The sequence below is a fragment of the Aotus nancymaae genome, unplaced genomic scaffold, assembly GCF_030222135.1.
Source record: "Aotus nancymaae isolate 86718 unplaced genomic scaffold, 86718_ANA_hifiasm-v0.15.2.pri h1tg000010l, whole genome shotgun sequence".
Lineage (NCBI taxonomy): Eukaryota > Metazoa > Chordata > Mammalia > Primates > Aotidae > Aotus > Aotus nancymaae.
The window spans coordinates 17,011,575-17,029,623 of record NW_026988421.1 but is presented as its reverse complement, the minus strand read 5'-3'; the positions used below and the strand labels follow the sequence as shown (position 1 = coordinate 17,029,623).

Sequence of the window (18,049 nt, the reverse complement as noted above, 5' to 3'; positions counted from 1 at the left end):
TGTCATGGAACTGCCTGGGTTTAGGTCCTAGCTTCTTGACTTACTAACTGTGGGATGTTGAAAAAGTTACTTAACGATCTGTTTTTGTTTTCTCTAAAATATTAAAATCATGGTCATGTAGTTACTATGAGCATGGCTGGATGACTGGTTGGTGTGCTCACTAGTGGATCAGTGCTTGGCACATAAAAAGTTTTAATGTGTGTCAGTCACCAGCTGAGCACAATTGAAATATGTGCATTTAATTTTTAGAAATGTATTTTGCTACATTGTGTTTTAAAATTTCATTTTCTTTAATTTTTTGTTTTGTTTTGTTTTTTAGTTAAGATGAGGTCAATGCCAGATCTGTTGGAGGCACGCTGGGAGAAGGGGATAAGAGGGGAAAAGTGGGAATGGACAGGTGGGGAAATGAAAGGGACTGATTATGTGCATTTGAGTAAGAAGTTCATTTTATAATTGACTAGCCTTTTTTTTCTTTAAATAAAACATTGTGTTGCACATACACTCTATATGTCTATTGAAAATCTTTACACAGCAGAAGACAAAAGCAAGAGTAGCATTCATTGCATAAAGCCATCCTTTATATTTCTGTAGATTGACCTAGAAGCTGAGAAGGTGAGCACTGTAGCTGGCATTGGAATTCAAGGTACAGATAAAGAAGGTGGAGCAAAAGGAGAACAACAACCCATTAGTTCCCCTTGGGATGTAGTTTTTGGAACATCAGGTATGTGAACTTTTAATATTAAATGTAAAAGTAAATTTTACTAATGAAAGTAAGATTTAAAAATATTCTTGAGATGGTCATTTGGACTAATTCTACTGCTAGTTATTTTATTTTATACTTTTATACCTATGCCTCAGAGTTTGTTAATTGTGTAAAAACAAAGCTAGCAGTAATATAGATATATATTATATATACTAGGGTATGTATTATATATAATATTACATATTATATTTTATCTATAAGATAGACTGTGTTACTCTAAAGAATTATATATTAGACACTTTGGGAGGCCGAGGCGGGTGGATCACGAGGTCAAGAGATCGAGACCATCCTGGTCAACATGGTGAAACCCCGTCTCTACTAATACAAAAAATTAGCTGGGCATGGTGGCGCGTGCCTGTAATCCCAGCTACTCAGGAGGCTGAGGCAGGAGAATTGCCTGAACCCAGGAGGCGGAGGTTGTGGTGAGCCGAGATTGCGCCATTGCACTCCAGCCTGGGTAACAAGAGCGAAATTCCGTCTCAAAAAAAAAAAAAAAAAGCATTATATATTAGATGCATCTTCCAATTAATGTAGTTCTGAATATTCTTATATTGAAAAGATTATAGTTTCAGAACTTCAGATTAGGGGCCGGGCACAGTGGCTCACGCCTATAATCCCAGCACTTTGGGAGGCCGAGGCGGGTGGATCACGAGGTCAAGAGATCGAGACCATCCTGGTCAACAAGGTGAAACCCCGTCTTTACTAAAAAATACAAAAAGTAGCTGGGCATGGTGGCGCATGCCTGTAGTCCCAGCTACTCTGGAGGCTGAGGCAGGAGAATTGCTTGAACCCAGGAGGCGGAGGTTGCGGTGAGCCGAGATCGCGCCATTGCACTCCAGCCTGGGTAACAAGAGTGAAACTCCGTCTCAAAAAAAAAAAAAAGAGACAAAGTCATTATGTAATAAAAAGGAGTCAATTCATCAAGAAGTTATAACAATTGTAAATATGTATACCCAACACAAAGCACCTAGATATACAAAGCAAATATTAGTAGATCTGAAGGGAGAGATAGACTGCATTACAATAATAGTAGACTTTGATACCCCACTTTCAACATTAGATTATCTAAACAGAAAATCAGTAAGGAAGCATTGGACTTGAACTATGCTTTAAACCAAATGGACTTAACACATATTTATAGAACAATTCAACAGCAACAAAATACACATTCTTCTCAAGTGTACACAGAACATAGGTCATATATTAGGCCACAAAACAAATCTTAACAAATGTAAGAAGTTTGAAATTATATTGAGTATCTTTCTGACCACATTGGCATAAAATGAGAAATCAGAAACAGGAGGAATCTTGGAAAACTTGCAAATATATGAATATTAAACAAAATTCTCTTGAACAACCAGTGAGTCAAAGAATAAATTAAAAGGGAAGTTTTAAAATGTCTTGAGATGATATAAATGAATATGAAAACTCAGCGTATCGAAGCTTACAGAATGCAGCAAAAGCAGTCCTGAGAGGGAAGTTTATAGCAATAAATGCCTACATCACAAAAGAAGAGAGATTTAAATAACTTACTGTCACACCTCAAGGAACTAGAAAAAAAATGAAGAACAAACTAAGCCCTAACTCAGTGGAAGGAAAGAAATAACAAAAGTCAGAGCAAAAGTAAACAAGACAGAAAAGATGAATGAAACTGAAAGTTTTTTTTTTTTTTTGAAAGTTAAAATCAAACTTTTAGCTAAACAAAGGAAGAGAGGTGACTCAAACAAAATCAGAAATGAAAGAGAAAACAACTAGTACTACAGAAATACAATCATAAGAGATTACTAGGAACAACTATACACCAACAAACTGGGTAACATAGAAGGAATGGATGAATTCCTGGCAACATGCAAATCACCATACTGAATCAGGAAAAAATAGAAAAGCTGAAGAGACCAATAATGGGAAAGGAAATTAAATCAATAATAAAAAATTTCCCATCAAAGAAAAGCCCAAGACTCAATGACTTCACTGCTGAATTCTGCCAAACATTTAAAGAACCATACCAATCATTCTCAAACTCTTCTAAAAAATTGAAGAGAGAATACTTCCAAACTCATTTTACAAGGCCAGCATTGCCCTGATACCAAAGCCAGTTAAGGACACTACAAGAAAACTACAGGCCTATATGCAAAAATTCTCAACAAATTACTGGCAAACTGAAGGCAACATTTACCATGATCAAATGGGATTTATCCCAAGGAAGCAAAGGTGGTTCAACATACATAAGCCAATAATTGTGATATATTGGCATAAAGGAGAAAAACAACATGATCATCTCAATAGATGCAGAAAAAATATTGTACAAAATTCAACATCTGTTCATGATAAAAACTCACAAAAAAAATAAGTATAGGAGGAACATAAGAAAACTATATATGGCAAGTTCACAGCTAACATCCTCAGTGGTGAAAGTTAAAAGCTTTTCCTCTAAGATCAGGAACAAAGATGTTCACTCTTGCCACTTCTATTCAACATAGTACTGGAAGTCCTAGCTAGAGTAATTAGGCAAGAAAAAGAAATATAAGGGATCCGTATGGGAAAAGAAAAGTGAAATTGTCTCTATTTGCTGATGACATGATCTTATATATAGAAAATCCTTATGACTCTACCAAAAGACTATTAGAGCTGATAAATTTGGTAAAGTTAAAGATTACAAAATCAACATACAAAAATTAATAAGTGTTTCTATATGCTAACAATGAATATCCAAAAAGGAAATTAGGGAAACAATTTCATTTACAGTAGCATTTGAAAAGGTAAAATACTTAAGAGTGTATTTAACCAAGGAGGTGGAAAGATGTGTTTTCTACAGAAAACTATAAAACATTGATGGGAGAACTTGAAGAGGACAAATAAATGGAGAGATATCTCATGTTCATGGATTCAAGAATTAATATGGTAAAATGTTCATACTACCCAAAGCATTCTACAGATTCAGTGTAATTTCTATCAAAACTGTGTTGTCATTTTTCATAGAAATAGAAAAAAACTATCTTAAAATGTGTATGGAACTAGAAAAGATTCTGAATATGAATTAGCCAAAGCAGTCTTGAGCAGAAAGAACAAAGCTGGAGGCATCACACTTCCTGATTTCAAAATATGAAGCTATTGTAATCAAAACAGCATGGTACTGATATAAAAACAGACATATCAACCAAACAGGATCGAAAACCCAGAAATAAACCCAAGTATTTACAGTCAAATGGTTTTCAACAAAAGTGCCAAGAACACACAATGAGGAAAGGACAATTCCTTTCATAAATGGTTTTGGGAAAATCGGATATCCACATACAGAAGAATGAAATTGGACCATATCATATGCAAAAACCCACTCAAAATAGATGTGAGACTTACAAGACCTGAAACTGTAAAGCTACAAGAAGAAAATGTGAAAAGTTCCATGACATCGATCTGGGCAATGAATGATTTCTTGGATAAGACTCCAAAAACACAGGCAACAAAAGCAAAAATAGACCAGTGGGATTGCATCAAAACAAAAAGCTCCATATAGCAAAGAAAACAGTTAACAGAATGAAGAGACAACCTATGGGTTGAAAGAAAATATCTGCAAACCATACAACAAATAAGGGACTAATCTCCAAAATATGTAAGGAACTCAAACTAAACTCAATAGCAAGAAAACAACCTAACCAAAATATGGGCAAAGGGTATCAACAAACATTTCTCAAAAGAGATATGAATGGCAAACAGATATGTGAGAAAATATTCATCATCTCTAATTATCAAGGAAATGAGAATTAGAACCATGATGCGATATTACCTCACACCTGTTAGAATGACTTTATCAAAATAACAAATGATAAATGTTGGTGAGGATGCAGAAAAAAAGAGAACCTTTGTACACTGTTGGGAATGTAAATTAATACAGCCATTTTGGAAAACAGTGTGGAAGTGCCTCAAGAAAACTATAAATACAATATTCATATGATCCAGCAGTCCCACTTAATAAAGGCTTTAAAATTGTTGTGTCATAGAGATATTCGCACTCCCATGTTTATTTCAGCATTTTCACAATTGCCAAGATATGGAGGCAACCCAACTGTCCATTTGTGGATGAATGGGTAAAGAAAATGTGTATCTGAGGCTGGGCATGGTGGCTCATGCCTGTAATCCCAGCACTTTGGAAGGCTGTGGCAGGCAGATCACCTGAGGTCAGGAGTTCAAGACCAGCCTGGCCAACATGGTAAAACCCTGGGCATAATGGTGGGTGCCTGTAATGCTAGCTACTCAGGAGGCTGAGGCAGGAGAATCTCTTTAACCCAGGAGGCAGAGGTTGCAGTGAACCAAGATCATGCCACTGCACTCCATCCTGGGTGACAGAGTGAGACTTCATCACTAAAAAAAAAAAAAAGAAGAAGAAGAAAATGTATTTCTACACACTGGAATACTACACAACTTTAAATACTGTCATTCATGACAACATGGATGGAAGCAGAAGACATTATGCTAAGTGAAATAAGCCAGACAGACAGATACTCTATGATCTTATTTGTGGAGTCTAAAAACATCAGTCTTAGGCCAGGCATGCTGGGTCATGCCTGTAATCTCAGCACTTGGGGACACTGAGGTGAGAGGATTTCTTAAGGCCAGGAGTTTTAGACCAGTCTGGTCAACATAGCGACACAGTATCTCTACAACAGAAATTTTAAAATAAAAAATAAATTTAAAAGTTTTCTAAGAAAATCTCAGAAAAAGTACTTAGGAATGTGGTTGCTAGAGGCTAGGAAAATGGGAAAGAGAAGAGGTTGATCAAAGTGTACAGAGTTTCAGTTGGAGGAATAAGTTTTAGCGATAATAGTGCACTGCGTGGTGACTGACCTCTAGTTATTAATGTGTATTTCACAACTGTTACAAGAATTGATTTTTTAACATTTGCACCACAGAAAAAAATGTTGATAAGGTCATGGATATGTTAGTTTGACTGAATCTTTCTACAATGTATACATAGATCAAAACATTACATTGTACCCTATGAATATACACAATTCTTACTGGTCAATTAAAAATTTGGAAAAGATCTAGGAAAGGGACTAGAAATACCTCTCAATATTTTAAATATACGTGTAATGTGTAAATGCATGTGTGTATGTATTTTAAATAGTATCTGAATATTTAACCTAACTATGCTGTACAGTCATAAAGGCATAAAAATAAGCAATATAAAGTGATTTTTACAAAAGTAAGTTTTATCTGTGTTCATTTTTTAATTGTTGTTCTTAATATGGTGAGAACATGATGCACTAAAAATAATTGCTAATTACAGTTTCGGTTTTTCAGCAGATACTTTGTAATGTTTCTAAAATGTGTATCAGGTCTTTGTTGACTCCATTCATGCCAGACAACAGCCTGAAAGATGTTTTAGCATAAAGGTTGAAACCCTTATCAGTATCATATTTTATTTTATTTTTTTTGGAGTCCTAGTCTCGCTGTCTTGCCCAGACTGGAGTACAGTGGTGTGATCTTGGCTCACTGCAACCTCTGCTGCCTGGGTTCAACTGATTCTCCTGCCTCAGCCTCCTGAGTAGTTGGGATTACAGGCCTGTACCACCACACCCAGCTAATTTTTGTATTTTTAGTAGAGATGGGGTTTCACCATGTTTGCCAAGCTGGTCTTCACCTGACCTCAAGTGATCTGCCTGCCTTGGCCTCCCAAAGTACTGAGATTACAGGTATGAGCCACTGCACCCAGCCGAAACCCCTATCAGTATCTAAGTACTTTAGACTTTACCTGATTTTGAGTCATTTATAGAAAGCATAACGTGCCAGAATCCCATTAACCTTTCTTGGCCCTTTAATCAGTATTTTCCCTAGAGAGAAGTTTAGCCACTCTTTTACAGCCTTTAATGGTTGGAATCCAACTATTTAGTATGCTAGTCTGATAATCGACAGTGTTGGTATTTATGTGCTTCAATAATATGCTTCTCTGACTTCCATTATTAATATGATATAAAATACCATGAAAATATTTTTGCTTTAAAAATAATCAGATGACACAGAAAGTTTTGAAGGAATAAATTTGATACAGTATGACTAGTACATTTTTGTTTTGTTAAAATAAGAAGTTGTGTCTTTATGTACAAAATTTGAGAGAAGATTCTTATACTACCTTATCACATTGGTTAAGTTTTTTAGATTAATTAGATATAATTTACATAAAGTAAAATTTATCCTTATTAGCGATATAATTCTATCAAATTTGACAGATATGTGCAGTCTTGTAACTTTTACCACAGTCAAGATACAACATATTTTCATTATTCCAAAAAGTTATTTCTTAGCCTATTGTGGGGTCTTCCCCAACCATCACCACACCCACTCCAGCAGCTGGCAGCAGTGATCTCTTTTCTATTCTCTGTCATCTTTCATGTCTGGCTTCTTCCATTTAGCATAATGCTTCTGAGATTCATCCCTGTAGTTCCTTGTATCAGTAGTTTGTTCTCTTTTACCACTGAGTAGTAGTTCATTATATGGCTCTACTCAGTTTGTTTATTCATTCACCAGTTGATAGACATTTGAAGGTATTTCTAGGTTTCAGTGGCTGTAAAAAACCTCCATAAACATTTATGCACAGTTTTTTTTGTGTGTGTGTGATAATATGCATTTACTTCTCTTGGGCAGATGCCTAGGAATGAGATTACTGGGTCGTATGGTATGTGAATGTGTATAAGAAACTGCCAAATTGTTTTCCACAGTGGCTGTTTTCTTAAAAGTCCCAAATGTCTGTTGGGAGTCATTGCTTCTGCCTAAAGAACTTCTTACGACACAGATCTGCTGACAGTGACTTCTCTTCCCTTTATTCTGTTCTGAAAAATTATCTAGCTTTCATTTTGAAAGTTATTTTTACTCCATATGTGAATCTGGATTAACATTTTTTTCTTTTAATACTTTAAAGATGTCACTCCATTGTCTTTTGACTTACGTAGTTTTTCACAAGAGATCTGTTTTAATATTATCTCTTGTTCTTTATATGTAAAGTGTGTTTTTTTTCTCTGATTGCTTTCAGGGTTTTATCTTTGGTTTTCATTAGTTTTATTAACCTAAGAATTATCTTCTTGGAATTCTCAAATCTGTGGTTTGTTGTTCCTTATTTTCAAGAAATTCTCACTCATTATATCTTCAGATATTTTTTTCTGCCCCTTTCTCTCTTTCTCTTCCTGGGGCTTCAGCTACTCATATGTTAGATTTCTTTTTAATATTATATTCAATAACTCTTGCATATTGTGTTCTTTTTATTCACTCCTTTTTTTTTTCTTTTTGTGCTGGTAATTTCTATTTTTTTATCTTCAGGGTCATTAATTCTTTTTTCAGCTGTGTCTAGTCAACTGATGAGCCTGTTGTATTAGTCCATTCTCACACTGCTATAAAGATACTACCTAAGACTGGGTTATTTATAAAGAAAGGAGGGTTAATTAACTCACAGTTCCACATGGCTGGGGAGGCCTCAGAAAACTTAAAATTATGGCAGAAGGTGAGGGAGCAATAAATCACATCTTACTTAGCAGGCAGGCAAGGGAGAATATCAAGGGGGAAGTGCCAGATACTTATCAAACAACCAGATCTCTTAAGAACTCATTCACTATTACAAGAACAGCATGGGGGAAACTGCCCCCATGGTTAATCACTTCCCATCGGGTCCCTCCCTTGACATGTGGAGATTACAATTCGGATTACAGTTCGGGATGAGATTTGGGTGGGGACGTGCCCAAACCATATCATTTGTTGAAGGAATTTTTCATCTCTAATATTGTGCCTTTTTAATATAGTATTTGCATTTCTTATAGATTCATCTCTGCTGAAATTCCCTATCTATTTAGGTGTCTTGGCCACCTTTTTCTCTAGATTCTTTAACATACTATACATAGTTATTTCAAAGTCTGTGTTTGATAGGTCGAAATTTGGGGACTATCCTCAAGTCTGTTTCTGATCATTCCTTTGTTATTTAAAAGTGGGTAATTTTTTTTTCTTTTATGTGTGTCTTCTCATTATTTATTATATATCAGGCATCTTATATAAAACAATAGAGGCTGAGATAAATAGTAATAGTACTTACGTTATCATTATGAAAGATTGAGTCAGTTTGGTCAGGAGCTAAGCTGGGCCTTCATTTTATTATTGCCAGGTCAATGTACCGTATCTTTCAAATCCCTCTAGCTGGGCAGCTGTTGCCTTTTGATTTTTGCCTCAATACAGGGGCCTAGATTAGCTGGAGAGTTTTCTGAAGTGTTAGTGCTCTACCCTCAGCTTTTGGTCATCCCTGTACAATGAAGCCACACGGTGGTTCCCTTGGTTGTGTGACTTGGGACAAGTTTCATAGCCTCTTTGTACCTCAGTTTCCCCATCTAAATTGAGGATACAACTAGTACCTACCTGAAAGACTTATCATGAGGATGAGAATTAATATATGTAAAGCACTTAGAACAGTGCCTGGTGCATAGAAAGCATAATATACATGTTTGCTATTATCATTGTTTTCTATAAGATAAGAATTTTGTTATAAAATGTCACAAATAGATGCTGATGATCTGAAGCAAACCAAAAATGGGAAGGCAAGGGACTAGAAAATAAACGTTAAAGAGATTATTCAACCATAGACCTTTGCCAGAGAGAGAAAGGCAGAGGGATAAACCTCGCTATGCATCCTGGAGTAGGAGGCTGTGGGTACATTTAGTCAGATCCCTGTTTCTAGTCACAGACAGAAATGCACTTGAGTACTTGATACCAGAGCTAAGTCCATGGGTCAGAGGCAGAAGGGAGGGCCAAAAGGGGGCAAGCAAGAGAACTGAACCGAAGAGCACAAGCTCACTTCCGTAGTTCTTTTATTCTTACCAGAACACTAATTATCTGGAGTCAGATTCACTAATGAATTCATTTTCCAAGTTTAGCTGTGTGAATTTCAGCAAATTATTTAGCCTCTTTGAAGCTGGTTTTTTATAAAATGAAGATGATGATAAGACTTCTTAAGGTTGTTAAATTAAAGGAAATAATCCATGTAAAGTGATTAGTTCAGTGCCATCAACACAGAAAGTGACCTGGATGGTGATTATCATCATCCTCATAAGTTGGTATGTAGATTTCCAAACACCTGAACCCTGACTTGACACAGCCGCTGCTTCTCTACTTCTCATTCCTCGGGCATCTGAAGGAAATAAGTACACAGAGATCAAAACTAAACCAATGCGCATACTTTCTCTGTCACTGGGAAGCTCTTGCCTTCTTGTAAGCCTCAGTTGAGCTAGACCAACCTGTCTGGAGAACTAGATAATGGAGCTAAATTTGATCTTTCACTCAGCTGTACACAAAAATAGCTCTCCTTTGCCAAGACAGAGGCTCTAAAAGCAAGCTAAGAAAAGCAAGTGTTTTTGTTCCTAAGGCTTAGAGCTAAATTTGCTTAACTCACCCTTCTGAGATTTTCTTAGAGTGGGACATTGAAGTGAATGAGAAAGAGGCAGTTTTCAAGGTGGGAACAGGATGACAAACCAGTTCAGAAGGAGTTCTTGCAGTAATCCCTGATGGCGGCTTAGGTCAAGGTGGAGGTGGTGAGAAGTGGTCAGATTTTGGATATATTTTGAATAAGAAGCCTACATAATTTGCTGATGGGTCATCATGTGTGACATGTGACAGAAAGGAGGAATTAAGGATGACTCCAAGGCTTGTGACCTGAGAAGTTGAAAGGATTTTCGTTTACTTGGTCAACCTTGCAGTCTTGTTACCTACAAGGATCTAACATTGGCTGGAGCTGACTTTTCAATGAAGATAAGTTGTATAAAAATATCTGTGTTTATTTCCCTCAATAACGATTCTCAGTGTAGAAGGCTTATAAATCTTTTGTTAGATTTACCCTTAGGTGTTTGATGTTCTTTAATGTTGTTATAAATTTTCTTTTATATTTGTTTGCTGCTGTAAACCGATAAAATAATTTATCCTTCCTTACTGACTATACTCAACAACATTGCTGAATTCCTCTATAAAATTGTAAAGATTTTCTGTGTACATAATTCTGTCATCTGCTAATAACTACAGTTTTATTTCTAATCTTTTTGTACTCCTCTTCTTTTTCCTTCTTCGTTGCACAAACTAGGACCTCTATAAGGTGTTAAATAGAAGTGTTGATAGTAGGTATCAACACTTCTCATTTTTATTCTCAGGGGATGTTTGCTGTATTTTATTCTTAAGTAGGATGTTTGCTATGACTCTCTTAAAAATGTTTTTTATAAGATTAAATAAAATGCCTTCTGATCCTAGTTTGCTAAGAGTTTTTATCATGAATGGAAGCTTTTTAGCGATGTTAAAGGCTTTATTGTTATGTGTGGCTTCAGAGTTCTCAGCCCTATCAGATCCCAAATCCCCTTCCTATAATAAATTTTATGAAATGCCTCCTTTACATAGGTAATGGAATCCACCTGTGCTATATATATATATATATATATATATATATATATATATATATATATAAAATAAATATGAAGAAGAAATAAGTATAATGTATAATGAAATAGTATAATCATTATGTAAATTATCTGGCATGACTATATTATTACACAATATATTACCCATCAAATATCCAAAGCATTTTTTAGGGTGGGCTGCCACTCCCATTCAGCATCAGTATTTGAAAGGATAATAGTACAGGTTTATATCTATAGCAGACTTTTTTGATTAGAGATGAATCATTAGTACTATTAGGGAATACCAACCATCCTTAGGATAGTTTTAGGGCTTATATATATAATGACAAAATAAAGGACCTTTTTTCTTTTTTGTGGCTCCTAAGGGAAAGTTTACCCAATAAACAAATACCTACTGAACATTTGCCTTGTGCCAGGCACTATTCTATGTGCTGCTAATAAAACTGCCAATAAAACAAAGCTGCTGGCCTCTTAGACCTTATGGTCAATAGAGGAGAAAGGCAGTAAATTAATAAATATGTAACATGTAAAAGTGATAAATGCTACAGTGAAAAATAGGCAAGGTAAGGAGCTAAGCATGATGGGGGTGTGTGTGTGTGTTTGTGTGTGTGTGTGTGTGTGTGTGTGTGGTATTAGATGGGGGAGCAGGGAAGAAGCTTGAGCAGAGATCTGAATGAATGTTCATATCTGGAGGTAAGCTTTCTAGGAAGAGGAAAGACGGCGCACACTAGGTATAAAAGTTGAAAGTAAATTGTTTAGCACCTAACATGATGTCTGGCACCATGTTGAGTACTTTGCTTACATTGTTTTATTCATTCCAGTAATCTTATGTAGAGAGTGTTGATGTGCTTATTTTACAGATAAGGAAATTGAGGCACACATATTACATAGTGATGTATTTACAATTCAAATCCAGACCCACCTGGTTCCAAAGCTAAGGAAGGTGAAGGAATGCTTTCAGGAGCCCTCTTCTTTTAGTGGTCTGTCACATTACCATAAGAGTAACTTTATGTCATTCAGAGAAATGAAAGAACTGGGTAGAGGACTTGAAAACAATCATTTACATTTTTTCATGTAGCATTTTAAAAATATTTGAACCAATAAAGGCTTTGAAATACTGTGAATGGAAAACATTCCAAAATAAGTTAGAATGAATAAGATTATTCATTTTTGTGAGCTTTCTATGTTTTTGTTTCTATTACCTACTAAACTTTTTGGTTTGTTTGGTCATTTCCATAGTTGATGATACCATTGACTATGTAGGAATATAAGACTCAATCATTTTCATTGTTTAATACTAAAATGTTTATTGTCTTAGATTTATGGTAGATTTAATAGAACTAAGCAATTATAAACTTAGTGCTTTCTTAGGTACCAAATATCTGTTGGTCATATGTGCATTGTTAATACTCACTGTAAAATTAACAACCTTCTTAAGTGGAAGAGATTGTGTTATACTTTTTACCCTCTTTGGTGTCTGTTGAAGGGCTGTTCAGTTTGTAAATGTATTTAAATTTTCCTAGTACAAATACTATAAAATTAAGGTCCAGATTCACTAAATAATGATTGTGGCTAACATTTGAGTGATGCTACCTCCAAGCATTACTCTAAGTGCATCACATGCTTTGAACCTTTTATTTGAGTGTTAGCATATCTAAAATAACAGAATATTTTATTAGCTTAGATTTCCTGTTCATTTTAGTAGTCCTAGGTTATGGCTCTAGAATAACTGAAACATTATGGTATGCTAAAAATTAATTGTGGAAAGCTTTTGATGTAGTTTAAGGTGATTAAGCAGAGACAGTCTCCAGAATATGTGCATACCAGTGTCACTTTTAATATTGTTTATATCATGTAAAATAAGAAATCAGATGTTTAAAAACATTGTTAATGCTCACTGTAAAATTAACAGACTGCTGAGGCAGAGTTCAGATGCAGAGATGCAGAGGACGTACTAGTAAGTAAGAATACTTTGGATTCCTGTGAAATTGTTGCAGGTAAAATGGGAAATCTTAAAAAGTAAACCTTTCACAAGAAAACAAAATTTTTAAAGATAACTTGAAACATTGCACATATTTTTATTTATCAGATGATTCATAAACATATTGTTATCTTCCATAAATTAACATTTTAAAATCATTGGAGTGTTTGTATTAACCAGATATGTATATAATAATTATGATTTATTTTTATAAAGGTTCAGAAGTCCAAAGAGATGACATTCTGTGGATAGCCATGGCGGGGACTCATCAGATATGGGCACTACTACTGGATTCTGGGAAACTGCCTAAGAAAAAGTAAGTGACAGCCTCTGTCTTCGAGTAGACTGTCCTACTTGGCATTCATAGAATTTCTTTTTTCAAAATCACTATCCTCACTGTACCAGTCATGATGTGCTAGGTTAAACTGCCATAGCATGCAATGCAGATTCTCAGTGGCTTAAAACAAGGTGTGTTTCTTGCTTACTCGCATGGGTTCACTGGGAGTACTACTCTGCCACCCATGCTGATGAAACAGCCACTGTTGGGAGCTTTGCCAGTCATCCTGGCACAGTAAGAGAGAAAGAGGTGATAAGTCACTCACTGAGTCTTAAAATTTCTACTCAGAAGTGACACACGTCACTTCTACTTACATTTTATCAGCCAGAGTAAGTCTCATGGCCACGCTTCACTTCAGGAAACCTGCAAAGAACCATTCTTTTTAATGTCCAGAAAGAGAGCTAAGAATATTTTAAGACATAGCTGAACTGTCTCTAACCATTCATTCAAATAGTTGAATACCACATAGGAGAGTGCTTAATAACCCACTTTTTGTAGTCAGGCTTGAGATTGAATCCTGGCTCTGCCATTTATTATCTGTATGAGTTTAGAAGAGCCACTTTAACTTTCAAAACCTCAGTTTCCTTATTTATATTAGCTCATAGCCTTGCTTTGAGAATTAATAATATGTGTGAAGAGCTTGGTATAGTACCTAACATGTACAGTAAACATAGGTAGCTTTGCTGTCATGAGGATATAAGGATGAAAGGGTAGTGTCTGCAAAGTTTCTCATATTTTTTCCTTGGAGCCTTTCCTCTTCCCCCTAAACCCCAGACAGAACTGACCATACTCGTCTCTGTGACCTCACCGTACAGTACCTGGTATATAGTTACATCACTGCACTAAGTTTTCCTGCCTTGCCTCACTGCCCCTTCCCCTTTCTCCCTCTTCTTCTTTTTTGATTGTTCTTTTTAGCCATTTCCTTCCTTTTACTAAACTGTCTCATAGAGGAAGGGACCCTCTCCCATTCATTTTTATATCCCTTGTATCTATCACAGTATTTGGTACCTAAGAGGAGCACAGTAAGGGTTTGAGAATAAATGAGTAAAAGCCATTAACCAGAAAGGCTGTCAAATAGCCATGGAAAATGATCATTTCAAGTTACCTTTATTAATAGAAAGCAGCATTTGTATAGATGCTTCAAAATAGCAGATATTCCGAATAGTGTGTATGTTTGTGCATGTTGCTTTTGGACACATTTATATAATGTGTTAAGACATTTAATCATTTATCTAGCAAATATTTATGAAACCTACTATGTGCTAGGCAACAGGGATGAAATAATATGCTCACTATGTTAAGGATAAAATGAAAAGGTGTGGTTGCTATCATCAGTGGACTTAGAGAGGAATAATCAGATCAGCAAAAAAAAATTTAAAATTAGTGTATGCAAAAGGAAGCACTGCAAATTGTGATTGTTCCCTGTATAAGTAAGAGGAAGACCCAACATCAATAAGATTTGAGTTGTCAAGGAGGACTTCTTGGAAGAGGTAACTAAACAGACACCTGATAGAGTGGTAGAAGTTACATGGGGAGAGTGGGAAGTTTTCCAGGCAAGAGTTGGCACTAGTGATGTCAGTAGAAGCCAGATCACACTGTGCCTTGTGAGTACTTTTAAGGGATTTGGATATTCTACAAGCCTTTATAGAAAGGTTTAAGCTGGGAAGTGACATGGTTAGATTTGTGTTTTTAAAAGAACACTGGCAGTACTCAGAGTAGAACAAGACTAGAGACAGAGATACCATTGAGGAGCCTATTCCTATTATCCAGGCAAGAAATGATGGTAGCCTGAACAGTGAGGTTACCAATAAGATTTTACATGAAGCATAACTACAAATAGCAAACAGAAGGAACAGAAGTTGCCAGAATATGCTGTTCTGGGTGATGGCTGTTTTAGACATAGATGGTCAAGAGCTGCCTACATTTCCTAATAAGTCGAGTTGTCACTTTCCTTCATAATAGGAAATTGGCACTAGGATCATGTTGACCTGTATTTTAATTTTAAAGATATATTATCTTTATTACTAATCTTCAGGTAGTAATGATAGCATTTTAAAAGTTATTGTTTCTCCCCACTCTTTCTTTTATTTAATTAAGGAGTCTCATTTTTAAAGTAGTAAGACTACTTGTAGACTCCTTTCAATTAATTTGCTTTGCATATTACTTATTACATGTATTTTACTGGCTAGTTTATGTTTATACATTTCTTGAATAAGTGGCCATATTTTATGCATCCTAAATCCCTTTGCCTCTGTCCCCTGCTCCCTACCTAACTTATCATGGGAACATATCAGCCAGAAAGTGATCGTTAGTTCAGACTTTTGCATGTTGTACCATATTCAGAAATGATTTACACATACTCTCATTTTGTGTCATAAGTCAGCTGCTTCCCTTCCCTCAACACAACACACTATCATGTCTTCCTTACAATCCCTCTGTCATAAACTTAGAAACCAAGGTCTAAAACTTTCTCTGCATTACAAAAGGAATCACTGCAATAGTTCTTTAAATAGAAATTTCCCTAATGTATATAAGAGATTGATTTCTATAACTGATTTAACTGTACATAATTATACCATGTAATTGTAAGATAATTGTGTACATTTTTATCATTTTTCTTATAATAGTAATGTCTGACCTGGCTATCAAAAACTATTCTTTAATTCCTTTTACTAGTCTCTGTTTATATACAATAACACAAAACACTTTCAATGAAAACTGAAGCTTGAAACTATCAAGAGCTAGATAATCAGCCGGGTGCAATGGCTCACACCTGTAATCCCAGCACTTTGGGACGCCGAGGCGGGTGGATCACGAGGTCAAGAGATCGAGACCATCCTGGTCAACATGGTGAAACCCCGTCTCTACTAAAAATACAAAAAATTAGCTGGGCATGGTGGCGCGTGCCTGTAATCCCAGCTACTCAGGAGGCTGAGGCAGGAGAATTGCCTGAACCCAGGAGGCGGAGGTTGCAGTGAGCCGGGATCGCGCTAATATTGCATGTAAGAAGTTAAGAACTTACAGTGGTAAAAACAGTCTATCTCATCAATAATCTGATCATTATTTTTATCTTATAATTCTAACTCTGTCAGGGATTTCTCATTTGACCTTTGAAAGTGATTTCAGTTTTGTGTATGTCAGAATAAAGTAAAAAGTTTCCTACACAATGGGTAAATAAATTGATTGGCAAAATGACAGTAAAAGCTGACTTGAACAAATTAACTAGGCCAAGATCAGCAGTTTGTTTTTTTACAAGGCTTATCACTGTTGAGTCGATCATTTAAGTTCATTTATTTAATAACTAATTTGAACACAATATACCACATGTTGACCCCACCTATGAACTTGTCTTTTTCAGTGAGTTAACAAAAGGAACCTGCCTTAGGTTTGCTGGAAGTGGAAATGAAGAGAATCGAAACAATGCCTATCCTCACAAGGCAGCTTTTGCTCAACCTTCAGGCCTTTCCCTGGCCTCTGAAGATCCCTGGAGCTGCCTGTTTGTAGCAGATAGTGAGAGCAGTACAGTGAGAACCATTTCGCTGAAAGATGGAGCAGTGAAGCACCTCGTGGGAGGAGAAAGAGATCCCATGGTAATGACAGTCACTCTTGCCCAGTGCACTCAGACACTGAGCAAGCTGTCAATTTTGTGAATTATAGAAAGTTAATAAGATTTAAGAGATTATCCTTGGCCTATCTGTGAATTAAAATGAAAGTCAAACCAAAGGAAATGTGAATATAAAGCAACATGAGGAGCACACCTTCTAAGAGAAGTAAACTGACTCTATTATGTATAAATGTTAAGGTTTCAGGGAGAAAGAAAAGATGAAGTATTGATTATTGGAGAAAAGAAAAAAATGTAAATTACATATTGGGCAGTGGGGTGGAAAGAGCACCAGACTAGTGGACTTGACTTGTTCCTGACCAGATGTTTTATTGTGAGTAAAACTACTAAGCACCACAGATTATTTGAACCACCGGTTCAAAATACTGTCATTTTTTTCTAATCTGAATCAAGTATCCAACCCTATTTATATTAAAATCAGCATTTTCCCTTTTAACTTGAATATCATTTATAACTATCTGAATTTTCACTTTGTATCCTAACAAAATACTGTAAAAATTATAATAACTGCTGTTTCTTTCCTTTTAAAAAATTAAAGAATTTATTTGCTTTTGGTGATGTTGATGGAGTAGGAATCAATGCAAAGCTTCAACACCCCCTTGGAGTAACGTGGGACAAGAAAAGAAATTTACTTTATGTGGCAGACTCCTACAATCACAAGGTGAGTCGTGACAGAATTATATAATATCTTGCTTTTTGTATGTGGCATTTAAAATGCTGAAAGATCTGTGAGCCTCCTACAAGTGCCACTCTAAAATATAGAAAGGAATAACAGTCTTTGACAACTATATCCCAGCTTGTTCTGTTCTTTTCTTGGTCCTGTTTTGCCACGAGGTTATGATGGTATTCTGAACTAGGAAAAGCACTAAACCAGTTCCAATGGCAATGGCCAACAGCTGTGAATTGCAGCCCATCA

The 18,049-nt window shown here is 35.8% G+C and overlaps 1 protein-coding gene across 4 annotated transcripts in view; it reads left to right on the top strand.

Moving 5' to 3' along the window:
- The window catches only part of NHLRC2 (NHL repeat containing 2), a 53,599-nt gene that overhangs the window by 26,268 nt on the left and 9,282 nt on the right, over positions 1-18,049 (top strand). For 3 of the 4 annotated variants that reach the window (XM_064373826.1, XM_064373828.1, XM_064373827.1), the window contains exons 5-9: positions 592-721; positions 6,367-6,456; positions 13,391-13,490; positions 16,870-17,101; positions 17,672-17,794. In XM_064373826.1, the coding sequence (XP_064229896.1) occupies positions 592-721; positions 6,367-6,456; positions 13,391-13,490; positions 16,870-17,101; positions 17,672-17,794 (675 nt within the window). The remainder of the gene's footprint in view (positions 1-591; positions 722-6,366; positions 6,457-13,390; positions 13,491-16,869; positions 17,102-17,671; positions 17,795-18,049) is intronic. The other variant, XM_012448021.3, reaches the window with a different exon arrangement.